The 22,275-nt window shown below is 39.9% G+C and overlaps 1 protein-coding gene across 8 annotated transcripts in view; it reads left to right on the top strand.

The window, feature by feature from the left end:
• The window catches only part of odr4 (odr-4 GPCR localization factor homolog), a 97,230-nt gene that overhangs the window by 4,801 nt on the left and 70,154 nt on the right, over positions 1-22,275 (top strand). For 2 of the 8 annotated variants that reach the window (XM_059647855.1, XM_059647849.1), the window contains exons 2-5: positions 2,649-2,753; positions 7,066-7,208; positions 8,444-8,575; positions 15,228-15,326. In XM_059647855.1, coding sequence (XP_059503838.1) covers positions 7,110-7,208; positions 8,444-8,575; positions 15,228-15,326 — 330 coding nt within the window. In that variant the 5' untranslated portion in view covers positions 2,649-2,753; positions 7,066-7,109. Of the gene's footprint in view, positions 1-2,648; positions 2,754-3,803; positions 3,902-7,065; positions 7,209-8,443; positions 8,576-15,227; positions 15,327-22,275 lie in introns of all 8 variants that reach the window. The other 6 variants (XM_059647852.1, XM_059647850.1, XM_059647854.1 and 3 more) reach the window with 6 other exon arrangements.

The following is a 22,275-nucleotide window of genomic DNA, read 5'->3' as shown; positions in this document are numbered from 1 at the left end:
GTTGGAGTTGATGAGAAAAGATAGGATTTGTGGACATTTAGAAAGGCAAAAATTGATTAGGGATAGTCAGCATGGTTTTGTGTGACTAAAATTGTGTCTTACAAATTTGATTGAGTTTTTTGAGAAAGTTACCAAAAAAGTTGATGAAGGCAGAGCAGTAAACATTTATTTGGATTTTAGTAAAGCCTTTGACAAGGTTCAGCATAGTAGGCTAATTAATAAAGTTAGGATATATGGGATTCAGAGTGAGCTTGCCAATTGGATACATAATAGGCTTAAGGCGGGAGACAGAGAGTCTCCCACTGCACCTCTCTTGTCTCCACCTATCTTCTTTTCTCTCCATCTTTGGTCCTCCTCCCCCTCTCTTCCTATTTATTCCAGAACCCTCTCCCCATCCCCCTCTCTGGTGAAGGGTCTAGGCCCGAAACGTCAGCTTTTGTGCTCCTGAGATGCTGCTTGGCCTGCTGTGTTCATCCAGCTTCACACTTTGTTATCTTGTAATGGTAGGAGGTTGTTTTTTGAACTGAAGGCCCATGACCAGCAGTGTTCCACAGGAATTGGTTCGGGGTCTCTTTTGTTTGTCATTTGTATAAATGATTTGCATGAGAATCTAGAACGCATGGTTAGTAAGTTTGTGGATGACGCCAAAATTGGTGGTATTATAGACAGTGAAGAAGGCTTTCTAAGATTACAAAGGGATCTTGATCAAGTGGGTCAATGGACTGAAAAATGGCAGATAGAATTCAATGAGAGGCATTGCATTTTGGTACAGTAAACAAATACAAACTTATACAGTTAATGGTAGTGCCTTGGGGATTATGGTAGCACAGAGGGACCTAGGGGTACAGGTACATAATTCTTTAAGATTTGCATCACGTGTAGATAGAATGATTAAAAAGGCATTTGGCACACTTGCCTTCGTTGCTTCATCCTTTGAATATAGGAGTTGGAACACTATATTGAGGTTGTACAGGGCATTGGTGAGGCCTCTTCTGGAATACTGTGCCCAGTTCTGCCCAGTTATGGAAAGGATATATCAAGCTGGAGAGTGTTTAGAAGAGATTTACCAGGATGTTGCCGAGTATGGATGGTTTGTGTTAAAAGGAAAGGCTTAATAGGTTGGGACTTTATTCACTTGAGTGTAGGAGGTTGAGAGGTGACCTGATAGAAATTTATAAAATAATCAGAGGAAGAGAAAGAATTGATAGTAGTTGTCGTTTCCCTAACGTGGGGAATTTCAAGACTATGAGTAGCAAATTTTTTCACAGGGTGGTTCGCATGTGGAATGAACTCCCTGATAAACTTCCTGAATGAAGTGGTGGACATGGATACAATTACAATGTTCAAAAGACATTTGGATGGTTATATAAATAGGAAAGGTTTGGCGGGATTTGGGCTAGGAGTTCAGTTTAGAATTACATTCAGCATGGATTGGTTGGACCGAAGGGTCTGTTTCCGTGCTGTATGACTCTGTGACTCCAAACCTAGGCACTGTTTGCCCTGCCAGATGGATATAAAAGATCCCTAAGTACTATTTTAACAAGAAGGTTTTCCTAGATTTCCTGGCTAATATTTAACCCCAGGTCAATGTCATGAAATCAGGCAATTTGGTCATTCCCCAATGCTGCACATTGGAATTTATCTTTGTGCGCATTGGTGTTTATTGCATTACAACAGTGACTGCAGTTCAAAAGTAGTTCATTGACTGTGGAGCACTTGAGGTCTTGTGGCCGTAATAGGCACTGTATAAATGCAAGCTTATCTCTTTTAAGTTGAAAGTATATGTTCAAAAATGGACAGTGAAAGGGAGACTTCTGGGAAGTCAACAGGGGACAAAAATAGATTACTTTTTATGCATTTTATTATTTGAATTTTTAGTGTTTGACAGCAGTTTTTGGTTTTCCTTTTTAGATTGCCCTGCTATAAATGTACTGTCAGTTACTTACGCGGCCTATGTTTGGCTGGGATGATGTTTGCCAGAGTTTGGTAGCTCCAAATTAGTGTCCATTCCAGTGCAGAGTTGTGGCAGCTATCAAAAATCTTCCTCTTTTATTTAAAAATTTGTACATATTTTGCAACTTGCTTAAACGCATCTAAGTTTATAAAAAAATCGTTTCGAAAGATTAACCTACAGACAGTAAATGTTTCCCATGCTTAATGTTGAAATGTGTCACCAGGAAATGATAGGTGAACTCTCAATTTGAGTATTAACCTGACTAAAAACTGCCCTTGCAGTGCATCACCCTTTTTGCACTAATTTGGTGTTCACATATGCAGTAAAGGTACTGTGTTGTATCCCAATATCTAATTTCTTTTAGAAATACTGCTCCATATATCTTGTGATCAATTTATCTGAAGTACAAAGTGCCTTCAGTATTTTTCCATCTTCAAGGTATTTGCTTGGTGACATCTGGCTGTCTCTTAGACCATAAGGTATGAAAATCAATTACATATTGTTGGAAAAACTTTGTCAGACCTTGAGTTGGAGCTGAAATTCCCCATATTTCTAATTTAATGAAAAACTCTGGTAAAATTACAATTAAAAAATTTCAATCTAGGGTTCGCCCCTTGCTAGTTATTTTTCTGAACATTTCACATTTATTTATTTTTCAATCTGTTTTTCCAATGTTCATCTTATCTTTCTCTAGAATTCCCATTCCTGTCAAAACAGAATGTGTACCTTGAGGAGCTTCTGGAATCTCTTACGTCCAGTAAATCAAGCACTGTAACCATTCCAAAGGAAGTGTAATAAGGTAGATGTCACATACCAGAGTTTCTATCAAAATAAATGCCTGCAATTTGTATTCTTTTCAATTTAGCTTTTCAGTTTGTAATTCCTGTGTAGCTAATGGAGATCAATTTGAAAGTTTTTTCATTTTTTTTATTCATTCACAGGATGAAGGCATTGCTGGCTAGGCAGCATTTATTGCCCATCCCTAATTGCCCGGAGGGTAGTTAAGAGTCAACCACACTGCTGTGGGTCTGGAGTTGCATGTAGGCCAGACTAGGTTAGGATGGCAGTTTCCCTCCCTAAAGGACATTAGTGAACCAAATGGGTCTTACCGACAATTGACAATAGATTCACGGCCATTGTGAGATTCTTAACTCCAGATATCTATTGAATTCAAATTCCACCATCTACCATGGCAGGATTCAAACCTGGGTTCTCAGAATGTTGTTTCGTCTCTGGATTAAAAGTCCAGCAATATGGCATTAAAATGGTCACACTTGGCCATTCCTTCCTCAAATAAATTAGATAACTCTAAACATGATTTTGCAAATGTCCCCTGTAATTGTCACAGAAGTCTAATGAGTTACGGATAAGGAAAGCTCATCTCTTTAAGCTTCTAGCATCCTAGCATGCTATTTCTTTATTTTCCTTCTGGTATCTGTATACTTTTACACCTATTTATGTCTATGACCTCTATTGCACCCATAATTTTAGATTTTTTACATGATCAGTAGTGAACAAGTTGTTCAGTGTTTTAGAGACTTAAATGAAATACACATAACCTCACATTATTCCTCTGAATTTAAAGTACTAATTAAATTATTGTTTAGAGTAAATGGGGGATATTTTTGCTGTTGTATCAAGGATTTTCTCAAAAGAGATGGGTATCTATAAACCCCATTGTTATTATCTTGTATTCTTTAAAGCTGCTGCCAGAGTTTCTCAAAACAGATTATTTTGTAGAATTTCACTCCTTTAACATTGTGAAGTTTAACTCCTTGGGAGATGTTGAATTATGGGCAGCTTTTCTTCATTCATGATGTCACTGGAGTCAAACTTTATGTTGTCACAGGAAGGGAGTTCTACATAGAATATCTGTTCCAAAGCAGCTGCAGCCAGCAGCTCTAAAGCATACAACAAGGTAACAAAAGGTGACTTGAATAAATACTGGTAAGTGTAAACTTATCTGTGTCTTTTTTCTAAGAAAAATTGATTGTATGGCATTAACTCAGCAATATTTTCTCTGACCCTACAGTGTAATAGCATGAAATGCAGTGACATTGATATCTTTCATTATTGTTAGCAAACTAGAATAATGAGAATTTAATTAAAGAAAAAGCACAAAAATATTATTTTTAAAAATAGTGTGGAATTGTGGATCCATGATCTTAACCAAGAGTCCAAATTACATGAGAAAATAGTTGTTTTCCAAACATAGAAGTGTTAAAGTTTCTTTTTCTTACTCATGATCTTGACTTGGAAATAAATCACTGTTCCTCCACTGTTGCTGGATTAAAGTTGTGGAATTCCTCTTTGTTTGTTTCATGGTGTACATATACCAAATGGACTGCAGTAGTTCAAGAAAGTAGCTCATGATCCCATATTGAGGGTGGTTACAGAAGGGCAATAAATACTGACTTAACCAGCAAAGCCCAAATCCTGTGAAAAGAATTATGAAGAGCATCTAGTTTTCAGCCATGCTTTCTGTATTCCCTGGTGACAGAAAACTCAATGAATCTCTTCTTCCTCCATTAACACCATCTCCCCCAACAACCTTGAGGCTCCCTTTTCTCTCATGTCTCCACACCCCACTGATCACGCGCACACAGATATCAATCCCTTCCCTTTAAAGAAGTAATTCAACCCACAATTTCTGTGCAAACCCAAAAAAAAATGCTGTTCAGCCCAATATCACTTTTCAGCTGTTGGCCCGTAACCATGCAGGTTATGTCACTTCCAGTACGTATCATTGACTTGAGTGGCCCCTGTGCAGCTTTCCATTCCTGAATATATCTGAGGCTGTAGCTCACAACAGGGCAACCAGACAATGTTGTTTGCAGAACACATGGAACAGTGCTTTTGCTTAAAAGCAGTTTGTGTTTTAAAGCCACACAATAAGGTTATTGCAATTTAAACTGTTGCAAGAGAAACAACAAGTAAAGAAAGGAAATCATAGTGAGGATGTGATGTTGGAAGTATTACTAGAGCAGGTGGGCTGGAGGAAAGTTACCATGGGTCTACAGATTAACAGGAGGCCCTCAAGGAAGTTAATGTAGGTGGCGAGTAGGGCCAGTTATTGCAATCTAAACCTTAGCATAGGGCAGCTATGCCTGAAAAGCTGTCATGTCCTCACATAAATGATCTGTGTTAGTGAATGTATTTTGATTAGTACGATATTGTGCGCACATCAAGTCACCAGCCTGACACATTGCTCAATGCAATACGCCCAGTTCTCAAGCCACAGCACTTGGAACTCGTGACTCACCTTTAACAGCAAGATCCTCCACCTGATCCTCTCTCACCTATGAATGCATCCAGCCTCACACTTACTTCTTGCTGTCTGCAGTTCTTCAGTTATGATAGGCATATCATCTCAACATGTGTGGCAGAAACACTGGCACTTTGACTTCTCACTTGCAGAATTAGGTGATGGACAATAACAGTGACCACATCAGAACCAGCATTCAATGCATCTGACTAAGGAGATGGTTCTCTGCATCATGGGACCAGTTGATATTGCTGAAAACATTGAGAATGATGACATTTTCCTGCTTTATGCCCCTTCTCAACTCCCAGTGCACACTCATGCTGCTGCCTGGCTTGATGAGCAAACTGGTAATAATGTGACCATGGACTTTCTGTTTCTGACTGCTCCATACTTCTGCCATGCCTACTATTCTGAGTTCCTGTTTTCAGACATTTGCAGACTTTCAGCTATCCAGTAGCAGGAGCTTAAGAAGAGCAAAGAGCAACAGCACTGTGTTGCGGAAGAGACCCTGTCAGTTGATCTAACATTCTTGGCTAGCAACCCAGATACCAGTACTGCACACATTTTGGAGCCTGATATGGAATTTGGATCAAAATGTGGCAGCTGGGCACTAGTGACTTGCAGCTACATCCAGAGTTAAGGGTGGTCTCTTAATCAGCACACTGAATGTGAGGTGGCAGATAAATGCCACCTTATTTGGAGCATTTGATTGGACCTCTGATTGGCTTGCTGGATAACCTCTTGTTACTAATAAAAAACATGAGAAATGTGTTGAAAAGGAGCCAGCCCCAGAGAACACTTACTTCTTTCTATAACATTGTTCAAGTGCCTTTGGATTAAATTCCTGAACTAGGGGCCATGCATTCAACTTGCTGCTCTGTAAGATCCATGCTGATTTATATGTCACTTACGTAGTAATCCAAAAATCACTACTTTTTGAGGTTCCATCAGTAAATATATTTCTTTTTAACAAGGTGGTCTGTTTTTCAGTAGTGAGTAACCTGATTTAAAGCAATTGAAAACTGCTTCAAAAAATTGATTCTGAATCATGTACCAGTTCAATGGAGGACGCAGCTTCTTAATAAATTGCAAGTCCTTAATATGAAAAGAAACAGTTGAAAAATGCCTAGCAGTGCTTATGATTATGTCAATGTGTGAAATATTTTGTGGATGTTCAAAATTTGAAATAAAAACAAAATATTGGTAATTCATCTGGCAGTATTTTTACAGAGAGAAACAGAAGAATATCTGGTCAATAGCTTTTTATTAGGTCAGGATTGCAATTTGAAGATCCATCCTGAATCAACAGAATCTTGCGATTTCAAGTTGTTTTATGGGCACCTTGAATCTTGATCCAACAATAAAAGATACCAGAAGAAAAAAATGGTACAAGTGGTTTAGCGTGTATCTCATTCATGTCTAAAATTCACTTTGCTGTTTAGACAGATTGTACTTGGACTGAGCTGATGGAACCAGCAGAAACTCAACCACAGCGTTTCTTTACAATATTAAAGCTACTTCAAGCTGATATTCTAGTAATGCATTCTCAGTTCTTGCTATTCCAAGACAGTAAAATGAATTTAATTCTGTAACTATCTGAAACTTAATATTATGTGAAATAAAATACATTGCCAATATGGGTGGTTAGACGTGTTATTGAAAATCCATTTTAGACTTCACAAATAATCAAAATACCAGAAACAATTATTTATTTTTCTGAATTTGACATTGGTCTTGATATTTCACAAAGTGAAGATTTTAATTGCACTCCTCTAAAAGTTATTTTTAATCTTTAGTAGTTTCAGTCTAATACTCTAAATATATTATTTGTCTATCTAAATGTAAGAGTGAAGATTCCTTTCTTTGTGTGTGATTTGGACCAGTGACACCATGGGAAGATCTTACGTCATTGGGGAATACAGTGAGAAGTACCTTAAAAAACTGAAAGCAGAAGAGCGATATGGAACAACTGGTATTTTATTAGGGCAGGTAAGTAAGCTTACAATATTCCATCAACATGCTAAGTATGATTAACTGGTTTTATATCTAGATTTTATTTGGGACAAAAGAATGAGCTTGCATTTATCATCTGAGCAAGATAAATCATTTGAAATGCATGAGTTTTTAATATTCCTTTATGATTGAAAATACTAGGTTTATCCCATCACAGTGTAATGAATTCTATCAGAACCCCCCTTTGGGCTTGGAGAGAATGCACAAAGTGCATTTTGAGTGCATTCACATGCGGTTCTGTTCTTTGTCTACTCATATGCATTCTGAATGCTTGTGTAGAGGAATATATCATTTAGACTTTTTAGACTGACAATTTTGGCAATATTTATTCTTAGAAAATACTCTGTTTGAGTACTACATTATTTTCAATGGAGTGGTCTATAGCAACAACATCTTGCAACTTTCTTCTGTGCTATAATTTTGCCAATGCACTGATTGTTAGCTAGTGTTGAATACAAATTCTTAAATATATGGTTTAAACCTGATCATTTCGGCGTAATTAAATTGATTGAAAGCAACAACCTTTATACAAACTGTTCTAGAATCACAACTGAAATATTCAAACTTCATCTAGAATAAACAGCAGAAAAATCGAATGAATTATGATGTAGCTTTAGTGGAAATATTTCAAATATTTCCCATTATATTTTGTTGGTATGAAATCTTTAAAATTAATATTGCTACTTGTTTTTCTTCACCCAAAAATGTGAAGCTAAGAAATTTGCTATGTGTGTGTTCCTACTGATCTGATTCTGATACTCCAAGGGTGAATTTCTAACAAGAGTTTGAGAACTTCGTGTTTCTTCTGTGTGTCGAAGAGACTTGATTTCTATGTTGTCCCTTTGAGGTGGCAGGGCTGTCAAGAAATCCTATTTTGCACAATGTTAATATCTGTATTAAATAGTCTCAATGTTATTTTTAGACTAGAATAACAAATCAACAGGGAGTGAGCAGAAATATGGGACTTTAGTTTGGAACAGGGAATGGCAGTGACTGACAATTAAATAGGATATATGTGCTTTCATTTTTCAGTTAATGAGTAAGTAATTGTTAGTAGTGACAAAATTCAGCTCTTATATAGTGGTTTCCCTGTTCTTGACTCAAGTAAGCAGTGAAAAACAGAGCCCTGAGATATGTAGTGAAATTCAGGATCACTGTTTAATTTTGTTGATTTGTGCCGATTTGATAATCACATTTTCTACTGTTTTTAGATTACACCAGTGAAAACCTACATAGTATTTGCTGCTCGAACCCCAACTAAAGACCATGCTGAACTCCCACCAGAAAATCCAAATGAAATGAATGCAAGCGACATCGAATGGGTGTCTGAGCATGCGCGACAGGTCAGTGGTATATTAAGATGTTTGCTTTACTTGCATGGAGTTAAAGTTTATATTTAAACTCGCTGTAATTTTGCACAAGATTCATCAGGGCTAAGTGCTGTATTTAAATCAGACAATCTTAGGAGAAGAATGGATAACTTGATTGGTGGGACAGAAAAGGAAAGAGAAAAAATTGAAGAAGGCGTAGAGGAAGTCACTGACTTAGAGGAGGACATTGAAAGGAGGAAGTGGAATAAGAGGCCAGAAGGAGATGACTCCAGATCTAAGAAGAGTTTAGAAAGCTACCTCACTGCAAGATGTTTTTAGAAATGGCATTGCATATGTTTGATGTACTCTTTGTCGGTGGATGGCCAAAATAAAGAAAATAGTTTTATGGAGAAGTGGTGAAAAATGAATTTCTTAATTTTGTCACTCCCAAACTAAACAAGCTCTTTATATTTTCCCTTAGAGGTAGCAGGAGCATCCAATTTTGTTCAATTTAGTGGCCTAAGAATAGGCTGTGGGCTTGAAAAACAAATCGCAGTAAGTGGGGAGATGGACTATTACAATCTCTTTTCACACAGGGAATAGCAGTAACTGATAACTAACCTAAAGCAGGCAGGGAGCAGCAATCACTTGTACCTTCAATGGCTGGAGATAGAAGTCAGAAGAAATTAACAATAAAAGTGATACTACAAATCCAGTAAGTGTGGATGCTATGTATGAGGTGTGACCATTAGTTTCAATTTTTTTAAGTCAAGCCGAGTGGGAGAGGAGATGAAAGCAAGTTGGAATGAATTGCAAGTATCTTGCAGACAGGCATATAATGTATCACTTTGCCAGGAAGACCTAAGAAACAGAATATTACTTAACTGAAGAACAACTATAAAAACCTGAGTTACAGAAGGATTTTGGTGATCTGGTACATGAGTTACACGAAAGAAGTTAGTATTCAGGTTGAACACATAATCAAGGAGATTAATTGGATGCTTTTTATAATGGGAGGAATTTAACGTATAATTATGTTTCTTGTATAGAGCATTGGTGAGATCACATCTCGACTACTATGTGCTGTTTTGGTCATCTTATTTAAGGAACGATATGAACATGTGGGAGGTGGTTCAGATGTGGTTTACTGGATGGATACCTAGAAAGAGTGTGTCCTCTTATTTGATTGGAAAATTGGACAAGCTAGGCTTATTTCCGCTGATGTTTAGAAGACCAAGAAATGACCTGAATGATTGTATAAGATACTAAAAGAGTGTCCGTGATGTAGTGGTAGTGCCCCTACCTCTGGACCAGCTTAAGTCCCACCTGCTCTTCCAGAGGTGTATCATTGCATAACTGACCAGATTGACTTAAATGTCTATAAGATCCTGAGTGGTTTTGAAAAGGTGAACTTGGAATAAGTGTTTCCTTTCATGGGTGAGTCCTGAACTAGGGGATTCTGTTTTAATATTAGAGATTGCCTGAGGTAACATCATTGCCACTGTGTCACAAGAGCTCAAAGCCTAGCTGTGCCTTTTTTGTCCAAAAGGTATTTTTAATTAATCTGTTCAGACATGACTCACCACTGGAGCAAGTGGGACTAGAACTCGGATTTTCTGATCCTTGGGTAGAGACACTGCTGCTGCGTGACAAAAGCCCACAACCCAACTTTGAATATATTTTCCAATCAGCCCATTCAGAGATGTTATTACACAGGTCAGACTGGAACCCAGGCCTCCTGACTCAGATGTAGGAACACTGCCCTGAGAGCCAACAAACCACCCATCTCTCAAAGTTGTGAGACATTATATAACTACAAGTTTTATTTTTCTCTGATTGGATAGGTAGTTTAAATATTTTCAACCACTCTCTGATTAAACAAGCTATAATACATCTTGGGTAGGTCGATTTGAACCTGGGGCATGATGCATCTGGGGCAGATGGGACTTGAACCTGGGCATTCTGACTCCAGGGTAGGGGGCACTACCACTGTGCCACAAGAGCCTGGAACTGAGCTTTGCTTCATATATCCAGCAGTACTGTTACACACAATCAGGCATTTTTTTTCATCACCAAATCACCCGTAATACTTCTCACCAACGTTTACAGTTACTTAAGTTACTCACAATGCCAAGCAAGGGCAATGGAACCCGTTCCGATGTTATTACACACCTTGAGAGGTGGAAAGTTCAAAGGAGATGTGGGGACAATTTTTTACACAGAGTGGTAGGAGCCTTGAATGCTGGTTGGTGGTGGAGGCAGATTCAATAGGACCGTTTAAGGGACTTTTAGTTAAGCTCATGAATATGCAAGGAATGGGGGAATATGGACCAAGGGCTGGGCAGAAGCATTTGGTTTAATTTGGCGTCATGTTCAGCACAACATTGTGTACTGAAGGGCCCATTCCTGTGTTGTATAGTTTTATGTTCTATGACTTGCACCCAGACCTCCTGGCTTAGAAATAGAACACTACTACAGCACGATAAGAGCACTTAGAACCTAGCTCTGTTTTCTGGAATTTTTTAAATATCCTATTTTCAAACCAGCCTGTTCAGAGGAATTATTACATGTCTCCACTGCAGATGGGACTTGAAACCGGGCCTTCTGGCTCAGTGGTAGGGACAGTACTGATGCACCACAAGAGTTCCTGGAACATTACACTGGATATTTTCAAATCAACCTGGTCAGAGACATTACTCCACACCTCTGAAGCAGGTGGGGCTTGAACCCAGACCATCTGGTCCAGAGGTACAGACATTTCCATTGCACTACAAGAACCCAGCTCTGATTTACAAAATCCATTGAGCGTGACTTGTTCAGTGGTGGTGTTCAGAAAGGACCTCTGCAACCATTAGGGGTGGAGAATTGGGTTGAAATAGAACTGGCAGTTAATATTCAGTGAAAGAAACCTTGCTCAGAAGTACTGGTGCAAACTTGCTGAGTGGCTAGGCAAAGATTGTAGCTTAATGATGCTCACGTTTTAGTCTGCATTGTTCGGTTTATTGACACCGGTGGTGGATTGAATTTAAGGCCAAGCTCTGTGAAGAACTATTACACTCCGGAGACAACTGCAGTCGTAATTGTGCATTTGTTTTTCTCAAATGCAAAATAATCAGTAAATAATAGTGGAATGGTTAAGCACGCTATTGAGCAATTTCACCATGTCCTGGGAATTGTATATCACCCTGCCGATTACTTTGACAAAATGGATGAACTGCAAATGTGTGCAGTTTTGTTCTCCTTTACAATCAATGGCAGATTTAATTCTTCTGAACTTGGATGACTGTTACAAATTTCATCAGAGATCTGTTCTATGGGATGTAATGCAATCATCTATTGCGATTTCATTTCACTGAGTTTAACCCCAAAATCTGTATTTTCAGAAATAAACTGAATAAATCAAATAATTTTTGTTTTTTTATGATGGGAATCAATGCTGTGTTTACTGATGATTGTTTTTACCATCAGTGGGCTTTTTTTAATTGTGTTTTCATTACAAGCAGTGCGAGATAGTGCACTATGACAAACCAGGTAAGGTCACTGACTATTGAGTTCTATATCAGCATTGAACAATTTTTTCACCTAAGTGGCCATATTTTGAATTTCTTTTTCTTAAGGAGCCAATGAGTACATTTTGCAAAGAAAACATTTGCCACATCATTAGTCATGAATTTCAAAATAAAATTTGCGGTAGAAGAAAACGTAAACAATGTGAAGCAATTCATCGATACTTTAAAAATGAAGAGAAATTAACAGAACTGACCATTCACAAAATGCCAAATAGCAAAGTCAGCTAGTGAAACCTTTTTTTTTCCCTCTTTGCTTGAAAAGCAATGCAAGAAAAAGCAGACTACTCTGACTCCAAGGTACTTGTCACTATGAATAAAGGGGGGACCATGAGCCAAGCTAAGGCATTAAGTACAACCAGCACTGATCTTTTATTTACCTTTAGTGTCATACACTCTAGGCTGGTGGAAACAGAAGTCATACAAGAGGATTTTAAGGAAGGAAGGGGAGGGGGTATATGTGTGTCCACTCACTCACTTACTCTCTCTCCTTCACGCACACGCACCCTCAATATTTCAAATGTTCCGTAACCTGTGGTGTCTCTCTAACTTGTGCACAGACTCCTTTGATCGATTGCTTTTGCTGTCGCTTGGTCACTCACATGTGGCCTGCTTTGGTCACATGTGGTCTTCCTCCCTTGGTCGCAGTCTCCTTTGCTTGTAATCACACCCACGTCACTATACATTGCATGCTGCCTTGTATTCTCTGCACCTTTGCATTGCCTGTGCCTTCTTTCTCTCATTTCTGCGCTCCCTCTCTCCTGTCTTGCATGCTCTTTCCCACCCTCTCTTCCCCTGTCACATGCTTTCTCCCCCCACCAGTTATCCCCACCGGATAACTAAAAAGGCAATACATAGAGAAAAAATGAGCTATGAAGGAAAACTGGCCAAAAATATAAAGGAGGATAGTAAAAACTTTTTTAGTATGTGAAAAGAAAAAAAAATGTTTAAGACTAAAATTGGGCCCTTGAAGTCAGAAACGGGTGAATTTATTATGGGGAACAAAGAAATGGCAGAAGAGTTGAATAGGTACTTTGGATCTGTCTTCACTAAGGATGACACAAGCAATCTCCCAGATGCAATAGTGGCTGAAGGACCTAGGGTAATGGACGAACTGAAGGTATTTATCTTAGGCAGGAAATGCTGTTGGATAGACTGTTAGGTCTGAAGGCGAATAAGTCCCTGGGACCTGATGGTCTGCATCCCCGGATACTTAACGAAGTGGCTCTAGAAATTGTGGGCGCATTGGTAATTATTTTCCAAGGCTCTATAGATTCAGGATCAGTTCCTGCGGATTGGAGGGTGGCAAATATTGTCCCACTTTTCAAGAAAGGAGGGATAGAGAAAACAGGAAGTTATAGACCGGTTAGCCTGACGTCAGTGGTGGGAAAGATGCTGGAGTCAATTATAAAAGATGAAATTACAACTCATTTGGATAGTAGTAACAGAATAGGTCAGAGTCAGCATGGATTTACGAAGGGGAAATCGTGCTTGACTAATCTTCTGGAATTTTGTGAGGATGTATCTATGAAGATGGATAAGGGAGAACCAGTAGATGTAATGTACCTGGACTTTCAGAAAGCCTTTAATAAAGTCCCGCATAGGAGATTGATGAACAAAATTAGGGCACATGGTATTGGGGGCAAAATACTGAGTTGGACTGAAAATTGGCTGGCTGACAGGAAGCAAAGAGTAGTGATAAACAGGTCCCTTTCGGAATGGCAGTCAGTGACCAGTGGGGTACCACAAGGTTCGGTGCTGGGACCGCAGCTGTTTACGATATATATTAATGATATAGACGAAGGCTTTAAAGGTAATATTAGCAAATTTGCTGATGACACAAAGTTGGGTGGCAGTGTGAAATGTGAGGAGGATGTTATGATAATACAGGGTGACTTGGACAGGCTAGGTGAGTGGACGGATGCATGGCAGATGCAGTTTAATGCGGATAAATGTGCGGTTATACACTTTGGTGGCAAGAACAGGAATGCAGATTACTATCTGAATGGAGTCAAGTTAGGTAAAGGGGAAGCACAACGAGATCTAGGTGTTCTTGTACGTCAGTCAATGAAAGCAAGCATGCAGGTAAAGCAGGCAGTGAAGAAAGCTAATAGCATGCTGGCCTTCATAACAAGAGAAATTGAGTATAGGAGCAAAGAGGTCCTTCTGCAGCTGTACAGAGCCCTGGTGAGACCGCACCTGGAATATTGTGTGCAGTTTTGGTCTCCAAATTTGAGGAAGGACATTCTTGCTATTGAGGGAGTGCAGCGTAGGTTCACGAGGTCAATTCCCGGAATGGCGGGACTATCATATGTTGAAAGATTGGAGCGACTGGGCTTGTACACACTTGAGTTTAGGAGGATAAGAGGGGATCTGATTGAGACGTATAAGATTATTAAGGGATTGGACACTCTGGAGGCAGGAAGCATGTTTCCACTGATGGGTGAGTCCAGAACCAGAGGACACAGTTTAAAAATAAGGGGTAGGCCATTTAGAACAGAGTTGAGGAAAAACTTCTTCACCCAGAGTGTGGTGGATATATGGAATGCTCTGCCCCAGAAGGCAGTGGAGGCCAACTCTCTGGATAGTTTTAAGAAAGAGATGGATAGAGCTCTTAATGATAGTGGAATCAAGGGTTATGGGGATAAGGCAGGAACAGGATACTGATTGTGGATGATCAGCCATGATCATGATGAATGGTGGTGCTGGCTCGAAGGGCCGAAGGGCCTACTCCAGCATGTATTGTCTGTTATCACTTGTGCACACAATTGCTTGCTGTCAAGGTCTTTTCTTACTTGTATCTTAATCTAATTGATTATTCTTTTAGTCAGTAATTATCAGATTTGATCACTCTTTCCCATGCGGCTTTTCTTTCTTTAACTTATTTTCCTTCCCAATTTCCACCTTCTACCGTTTTCTCTCTGCCTTGACTTTTCTGAAGTGCACGACTAGCGTACTTTAATAATTCTAACAAAGTTGTTGACCATTTTTAAGTTTACTGATTGGTACCTTCACTGTGTTCATTGTCTTTTAATTTTTATTTGTGTACTTTGATTAAATGATAACAGTGTTTAATATAGCATGAGTTTTAATATATACATGTTTCCCATATATGTCAGGTTTCCCGAATGTTACCAGGAGGGATATTGGTACTTGGAGTGTTTCTTATCAGACCTCCAAAAATGACAAAGGAGGAAGCTCATGATATTTTTCGGAAAGTGAGTATAAGGCAATTATTTTGCTATCTTTTGGCATTTGTGAATGATGTGTACATTTTTGAATATAGATGGAAGGCACACATCCATAAAAAAGATCCTAAATGCAGTTTTGCCAGGATATATGAAAATGATTTACTGCACTTAGGGCGATGTTGTAATTAATGTGTTATTTTTGATAGCTTGAGTGTACCGCAGAGGTGGATTGTTATCAGCAAGGCATACAAAGATTTACATCTTTGAGATGTGAGTAATTTTTGTATGTCAAATGAATTTTTTTTAATTCATTTATGCGACCTGGACATTGCCAGCTCGCCAGCATTTATTGCCCATGCCTAATTACTCTTGAGAAGGTGGTGGTGGTGGTGTGCTGCCTTTGTGGACTGCTGCAGTCCATGTGCTTAGGGACCCAGCAACAGTGAAGGAATGGTAATACATTTCCAAGTCAGAATGGTGAGTGGTTTGGAGAGAAAATGTAGGTCATGGCGTTCTTTGTCTTTCTAGTTGGAAGTGATCGTGGGTTTGGAAAGTGCTTTCTAAGGATCTTTGGAAAATTTCTGCAATGCATCTTGTAGGTAGTACAATCTGCTGCATCCGCATCGGTGGTAGAGGAATTGGATATTTGTGGATGTGGTGCTAGTTAAGTCGGCTGCTTTGTCCTGGGTGGCGTCAAGCTTCTTGAGTGTTGTTGGAGCTGCACTCAACCAGGCAAGTGAGGAGTATTCCATTATGCTGCTGACTTGTGCATTGTAGATGTTGGGCAAGTTTTGAGGAGTCAGGTGGTGAGTTACTCTTCACAGTGTTCCTAGCCGCTGACCTGCAGTTGTATTTATATGGCTATTCCAGTTCAGTTTCTGATCAGTAGTAACCCTCCCCAGGATGTTGATGGTTGGTGATTCAGTGGTGATAACATCATTGAATGTCAGTGGGCAGTGGTTAGATTGCCCTATTGGAGATTGTCATTGCCATCTCTAATAGGGCAATGTTACTTACCACTTGTCAGTCCAAGATGGGATATTGTCCAAATCATTTTACATTTGACCATGGACTGCTTGGGTAGCTGGAGAATCATGAATAGTCAAAAACATTGTGCAATCGTCGGCATGATGGAGGAAAGGTCATTATGATGTACCTGAAGATTGCTGAGTCTAGGATGCTACTTTGAGGAACTCCTGCAGATACGTCCTGGAGCTGAGATGACTGACCCCAAGAGCCACAATCATCTTTCTATGGGATAGATATGACTCCAACCAGCCGAGAGTTTTTCCCCAATATCTATTAATTCCAGTTTTGCTAGGGTTCCTTGATGCCACACTCAGTCCAATGTGGCCCTGATGTGCAGGGCTGTCACTCCCATCTCCTTTGGAATTCGGCTGTTTTTTCTATACTTGAACCAAAGCTGTGATAAAGTTAGGAGCTGAGTGGCTCCAATTGCACTCAAACTGGGCATCAGTGAGCAGGTGCTACTTGGCAGCACTGTTGATGACACCTTCCATCGCTTTACTGATAACGGTGAGCAGATTGATGAGGCCGTAATTGGCCAGTTTGGATTTGTCCTGCATTTTGTGTACAGGACATTCCTGGGCAATATTCCGCATTGTTGGGTAGTTGTAACTGTACTGGAACAGTTTGGCTAGGACAGCTGCAAGTTCTGGAGCACAACTCTGCAGGACTATTACCAGAATGCTGTCAAACATCCAGCATTAGCAGCATCTGGTGCCTCCAACCATTTCTTGATATCGAGCAAAGTGAATGGAATTGGCTGAAGACGGCATCTGTGATACTGGGGACCCCTGGAGAACTACAAGATGAATCATGTACTCGAAACTTCTGCCTGAAGATTGCTATGAATGCCTTATGTGCTGGGCGCTTCCGTCATTGAGGATGGGGATATTTATGGAGCTGCCTCCTCAGTGAGATGTTTAATTGTCCACCACCATTCAGACTTGATGTGACAGGACTGCAGAGCTTAGATGGGATCTGTTGGTTGTTCAATTGCTTAGCTCTGTCTATTACTTGTCACATGCTGTTTATCATGCATGTAGTCCCATTTGGTACTTTCACCAGGTTGGGACTTCATTTTTAGGTATGCCAGGTGCTGTTCCTGGTGTGCCCACCTTTACTCTTTTCCCCGAACCAGGATCAATCCCCTGGGTTGATGGTAATAGTTGAATGGGGGATATGCCTGGCCAAGAGGATGCATATTATGCTGCAGTACAATTCTGCTGCTGATGATGGCCCCCAGTACCTCATGGATGCCCTATCTTGAGTTGCTAGACCAGCTCAGTCTGTCCCATTTAGCACAGGGATAATGCCACACAATACGATGGTGTATATTCTTATTGTGAAGGTGAGACTTCATCTCCTCAAGGACTGTGCATTGGTCACGCTTACTGACGGCATCATAGACACACGCTTCTGCAGCCAGTAAATTGGAAGTATGAGGTCAAGTCTGTTTATCCCTCCTGTTTGTTCCCTTACCACCTGCCGCAGATCCAGTCTAGTAGCCATCATCTTTAGGACCTGACCAGCTTGATCAGTAGTACAGCTGCCAAGCCACTCTTGATGGTGGGCATTAAAATACCACCCAGTGTATATTTTGTGCCCATGCTATCCTCAGTACTTCTTCCAAGTGTTATACAACATTGAGGAGTACTGATTCATTAGCTGAGGGAGGACAGTTCATAGTAATCAACAAGACTAACTTGAAGCTATGAGACTTCATTGTGTCAATCTTGATACTCACAGGGCAATTCAATTTAGGATGGCACGATGACTCATTGGATAACACTGCTGCATCATAGCACCAGGGATCCAGGTTCAATTCTGCCAACAGACAACTGTCTGTGTTGAGTTTGCACATTCTCCCCGTGTCTGCGTGGGTTCCCTCCGGGTGCTCCGGTTTCCTCCCACTGTCCAAAGATGTGCAGAGTAGGTGGATTGGCCATGGTAAATTGCCCTTAGTGTTTAGGGATGTGTACATTAGGGGATGGGTCTGGGTGGGATGCTGTGAGGATCAGTGTGGACTTGTTGGGCCATAGGGCCTGTTTCCACACTGTAGGGATTCTATTCTATTCTAATTCCCACCCAACTGTTCACCATTGTGCCATTATCTCTGCTCCAGTGAGACAGGATGTATCCAGGGATGGTGATGATGGTGTCTGGGAGATTGTCTGTTGATATAATTCCTTGCCTATGACTGTGTCAAACTGTTGCTTGACTTGTCTTTGAATTATTTCTCTCAGTTTTGGCATTAACCCCCAGTTGTTAGTAAGGAGTACTTAGTAGGGTTGGCAGGGCTGTTTTTGCTGTTGTCTTTTGCAGTGCCTAGGTCAGTGCCAGAATAGTTTCATTTCTTTGTTGAGACTTTGTGGCGATTGGTATATCTGAATGGCTTGCTACACCATTTCAGAGGCCAGTTAAGATTCAACCAAATTGCTATAGGTCTGGCCAAACCAGATGAGGACGGCAGATTTCCTTCCCTGAAGGACATTAGTGAGCCAGATGGGTTTAGCTGACAATGGGCAATGGTTTCATGGTCAGCAGCCAGTTCTTAATTCCACATGTTTTTAATTGAATTCAAATTCCACTATCTGCCATGACGGGATTTGAACCTCAGTCCCCAGAATATTAGCTGAGTATCTGATTAATCCAAGCCAAAATACCATTAGGTCATCTTAACACCATGTATCGTATATCATATGACACAGCTGAGCAGCAAACTTTTTTACACAGACGGTGGTTCACAAGTGGAATGAACTTCCCAAGGAATTGGTGGATGTGGGTACAGTTGCAACATTTAACAGACATTTGGATGAGTACATGAATAGGAAAGGTTTGGAAGGATATCGGCCAGGAGCAGGCACGTGGGACTAGTTTAGTTTGGGATTATGGACTGGTTGGACCGAAGGATCTGTTTCCATGCTGTATGACTCTATGCCTGTATGACTGTATGGTTTATCAATGCTGACATCGAATTTCTAATGTGATATGAAATAGCATACCATATATACTCAGTTACCAGTTGACTTCATGTAAAAGATGGCTTGATGTTTGGTCAAAAACTCCTCACATTTCTGAAATACCTGAAGTATCGGTCAACCTGTGACTTTTAGTCAAAAAGCCCAAACTCTCTGACTTGCTGCTCGGTTGCAACTGAATTCAAACTTGCCCTGTCGAAAATCCAATTTATAGAATCGTAGACTGGCACACCGTCGAAGGCAGCTGTTTCTGTATATCAGCATGTGCTGTCAAAGCTACCACCTCACCGATGTGGAGTGTGTTCCCCCCAATCCCACCCTGTAGTGTGATAAACTTGATGTAGCTAATGACATTGTGAGTACTGATGAAAATTATAGTGGAGCATCATATAACAATGCTTTTTCGTGAAGCAGATTGGAATGAGTTATTTGGCTCCCTAAACAAGGAGGAGGCTGTTTTTTTTATGTATTGTAATTTACTTCAGTACATACCCTGAAGCTAAGAGCCAGTCTGTACTGTGGAAAAAACTGTGTGAAATTGTATAAACTTGTATGTAGGCCCTTTTCCTTGGATACAGGCCCTTTTCTTTTCTCCCTGGAGCAAAGAAACTATGCCATGTTCTTTGCAGCCTTCAACGTGTTCATCAAGACGATGAGCATCTTGCCAAGACCTTCTCCATGCCTCCACTTCTCGCCTTCAAACAACCACCAATCCTTTAACAAACCATTGTTCACAGCAAACTACCCAGCCTTCATGACAACATCGACCACAACACCACACTATCTTGTCATGGCAATCTTTGCAAGACAGATCAGATCATCAACATGGATACTACCATCATACGTGGGAATACTGCCCACCATATACATGGCAGATACTCTTGTGACTTGGCCAATGTTGTCTGTCTCATACACTGCAAACAAGGATGCCTCCAGACAGGGTACATTAGTAAGAACATGCAGACACTACGACAATGGATGAATGGACACCGTTCAACAATTGCCAGACAGGAATGTTCCCTCCAATTGGGGAGCACTTCAGCTGTCAAGTCTTCGGGTCAGCCTCCTCCAAGGTGGACTTTGAGATACACAACACCACAGAATTGCAGAGCAGAGACTGATAGCGAAGATCTGTACCCATGAAGATGGTCTCAATCATGATTTTGGGTTCATGTTGCACTACATGTGACCCCACCACACTATTCTGTATCTGTAAGATCTTCCTTACTGTCCTGTTTTGATGCCATCACCTTGATAAATTATTATGTTTGCTCTCCCTTGATTAGTTGGTACAGTTTTGGATTTCTTATTACTTTGGTTAGACCCTCGGCATGCGACTCTTATACCTGTCGTGTTATTCCAGTCATTGAGTTTGTCTCCAACACCACCTTATTTTTAATGTTTTGTAATTATCTTAGTGCTTCAATTAATCGGATTATGGGTCATTCCTTTGCTTGGTATTCAGCTGTTTACACTTTACTCACTGTCTAACACTCTTGGTCACCTGCAGAGATTTATTATTTGACACTCCACTCACACCAGTTCTGTGATGTTTTGATTCCTGAGCCCTTGATCTCCCTGTCTGTGTACACTTTTCTCTCACTGCACCTGCCGAAAAGGTTGTGCTCCAAAAGTTTGGACTCGAAATGAACCTGTTGGACTATAACCTGGTATCGTATGACTTCTGACTTTGTCCGCCCCAGTCCAGCAGCGGCACCTCCACATTAGTTAATCTGATTAGCATCATCATATGGATTATTAACTAACACATCAGCTTCATCAACATTCACATTGTCATCAGGCTTATCATTTCAACAACTAACCAATTTCTGTGTATTAATTATTTTTTATTAATTAATTTAAAAAGAAATAGATAAAATAATAAATAAATATTTAAGAAATAACTTGAATATCCTACTTTTCTTGACAGATTTGACATCAGTCACTTTCTGAATTTCTCAATCTTGGTGTCACAGCAAATTTTCTGTTCAATGTCAGTGTCAGAGTTCATTTTCAGCAATGTTCCTTGTGTAAATGGAATCTAATAGAGTATTTCTTCTCTGACAAGGAATCTGCTATTAATTTTGTAGCTGCCTTACCCTTGAGTGATTTTTGAGGCTAAGTGTCTGTACTAGATATATTATGCAAACAGCTGAAAAATTCTCTTCATAAAATGGGTTAAATTTCTCTCCACTTACAATTACGATTTTTTAAAATTAAATGACGTGTGTTGAAGTGAACTCTGCCCACTACTTTCTGCCTTTGGCAACAGAAGTTCATCTTGATTTAACAACCATACAGTTGATTGAGAATTTCCTGAAGTTTGACCCACCAACTGTTTCTGCCTTGCACCTAGCCTGCCAACCTGTCTAATGGCCCTGTCCTAGATTTGAGCAATAACCATTAAAATACAGACTCTGCACGTGCAAGTGCAAAGCTCAGTTGTAACTAAACTCGCTGCAATGTTCAACAAGCAGAATTACTGAGCATTGGATATTAAATATTTACCATTGAGAAACCAGTAACACTCATCAAAAATCAGTTAGACATGAGCCAAATAAAGTACCTTTGTCTGGAAACCTTAGAAAATATTTTATTGCAAAGAAATGTGTTGAGAGGAAATCTGTACCAACTGAATTTTAAATTCCAGTGATTACACATTTATCATTCATTAAAAACATTCCTTCATAGACTGTGGCTAGAGCAGGCTGTGGAAGATCACAGAACAGTGTGGACGTATATGTCTCTATTTATTCACTAATTTACAAATTAAATGCATGAAATTTCCATCTTTCAGAAGGCTATCAACTAAACAGTGAGAGATTGCAGACCTCTGAGATGCAGAGGAATCTGGCTGTTTCCTAGTGCATGAACCACAAAAGGATAATATACAGATCAAATTAGTAGAAAAGCTAATCAAATGTTATGTTATCATTTATTGCCAGGGAATTGAACATAGAATTAAGAGGTTT

The sequence above is a fragment of the Stegostoma tigrinum genome, chromosome 8, assembly GCF_030684315.1.
Source record: "Stegostoma tigrinum isolate sSteTig4 chromosome 8, sSteTig4.hap1, whole genome shotgun sequence".
Classification (NCBI taxonomy): domain Eukaryota; kingdom Metazoa; phylum Chordata; class Chondrichthyes; order Orectolobiformes; family Stegostomatidae; genus Stegostoma; species Stegostoma tigrinum.
The sequence above is the reverse complement of the archived record's forward strand: the minus strand, read 5'-3'. Positions and strand labels throughout refer to the sequence as shown.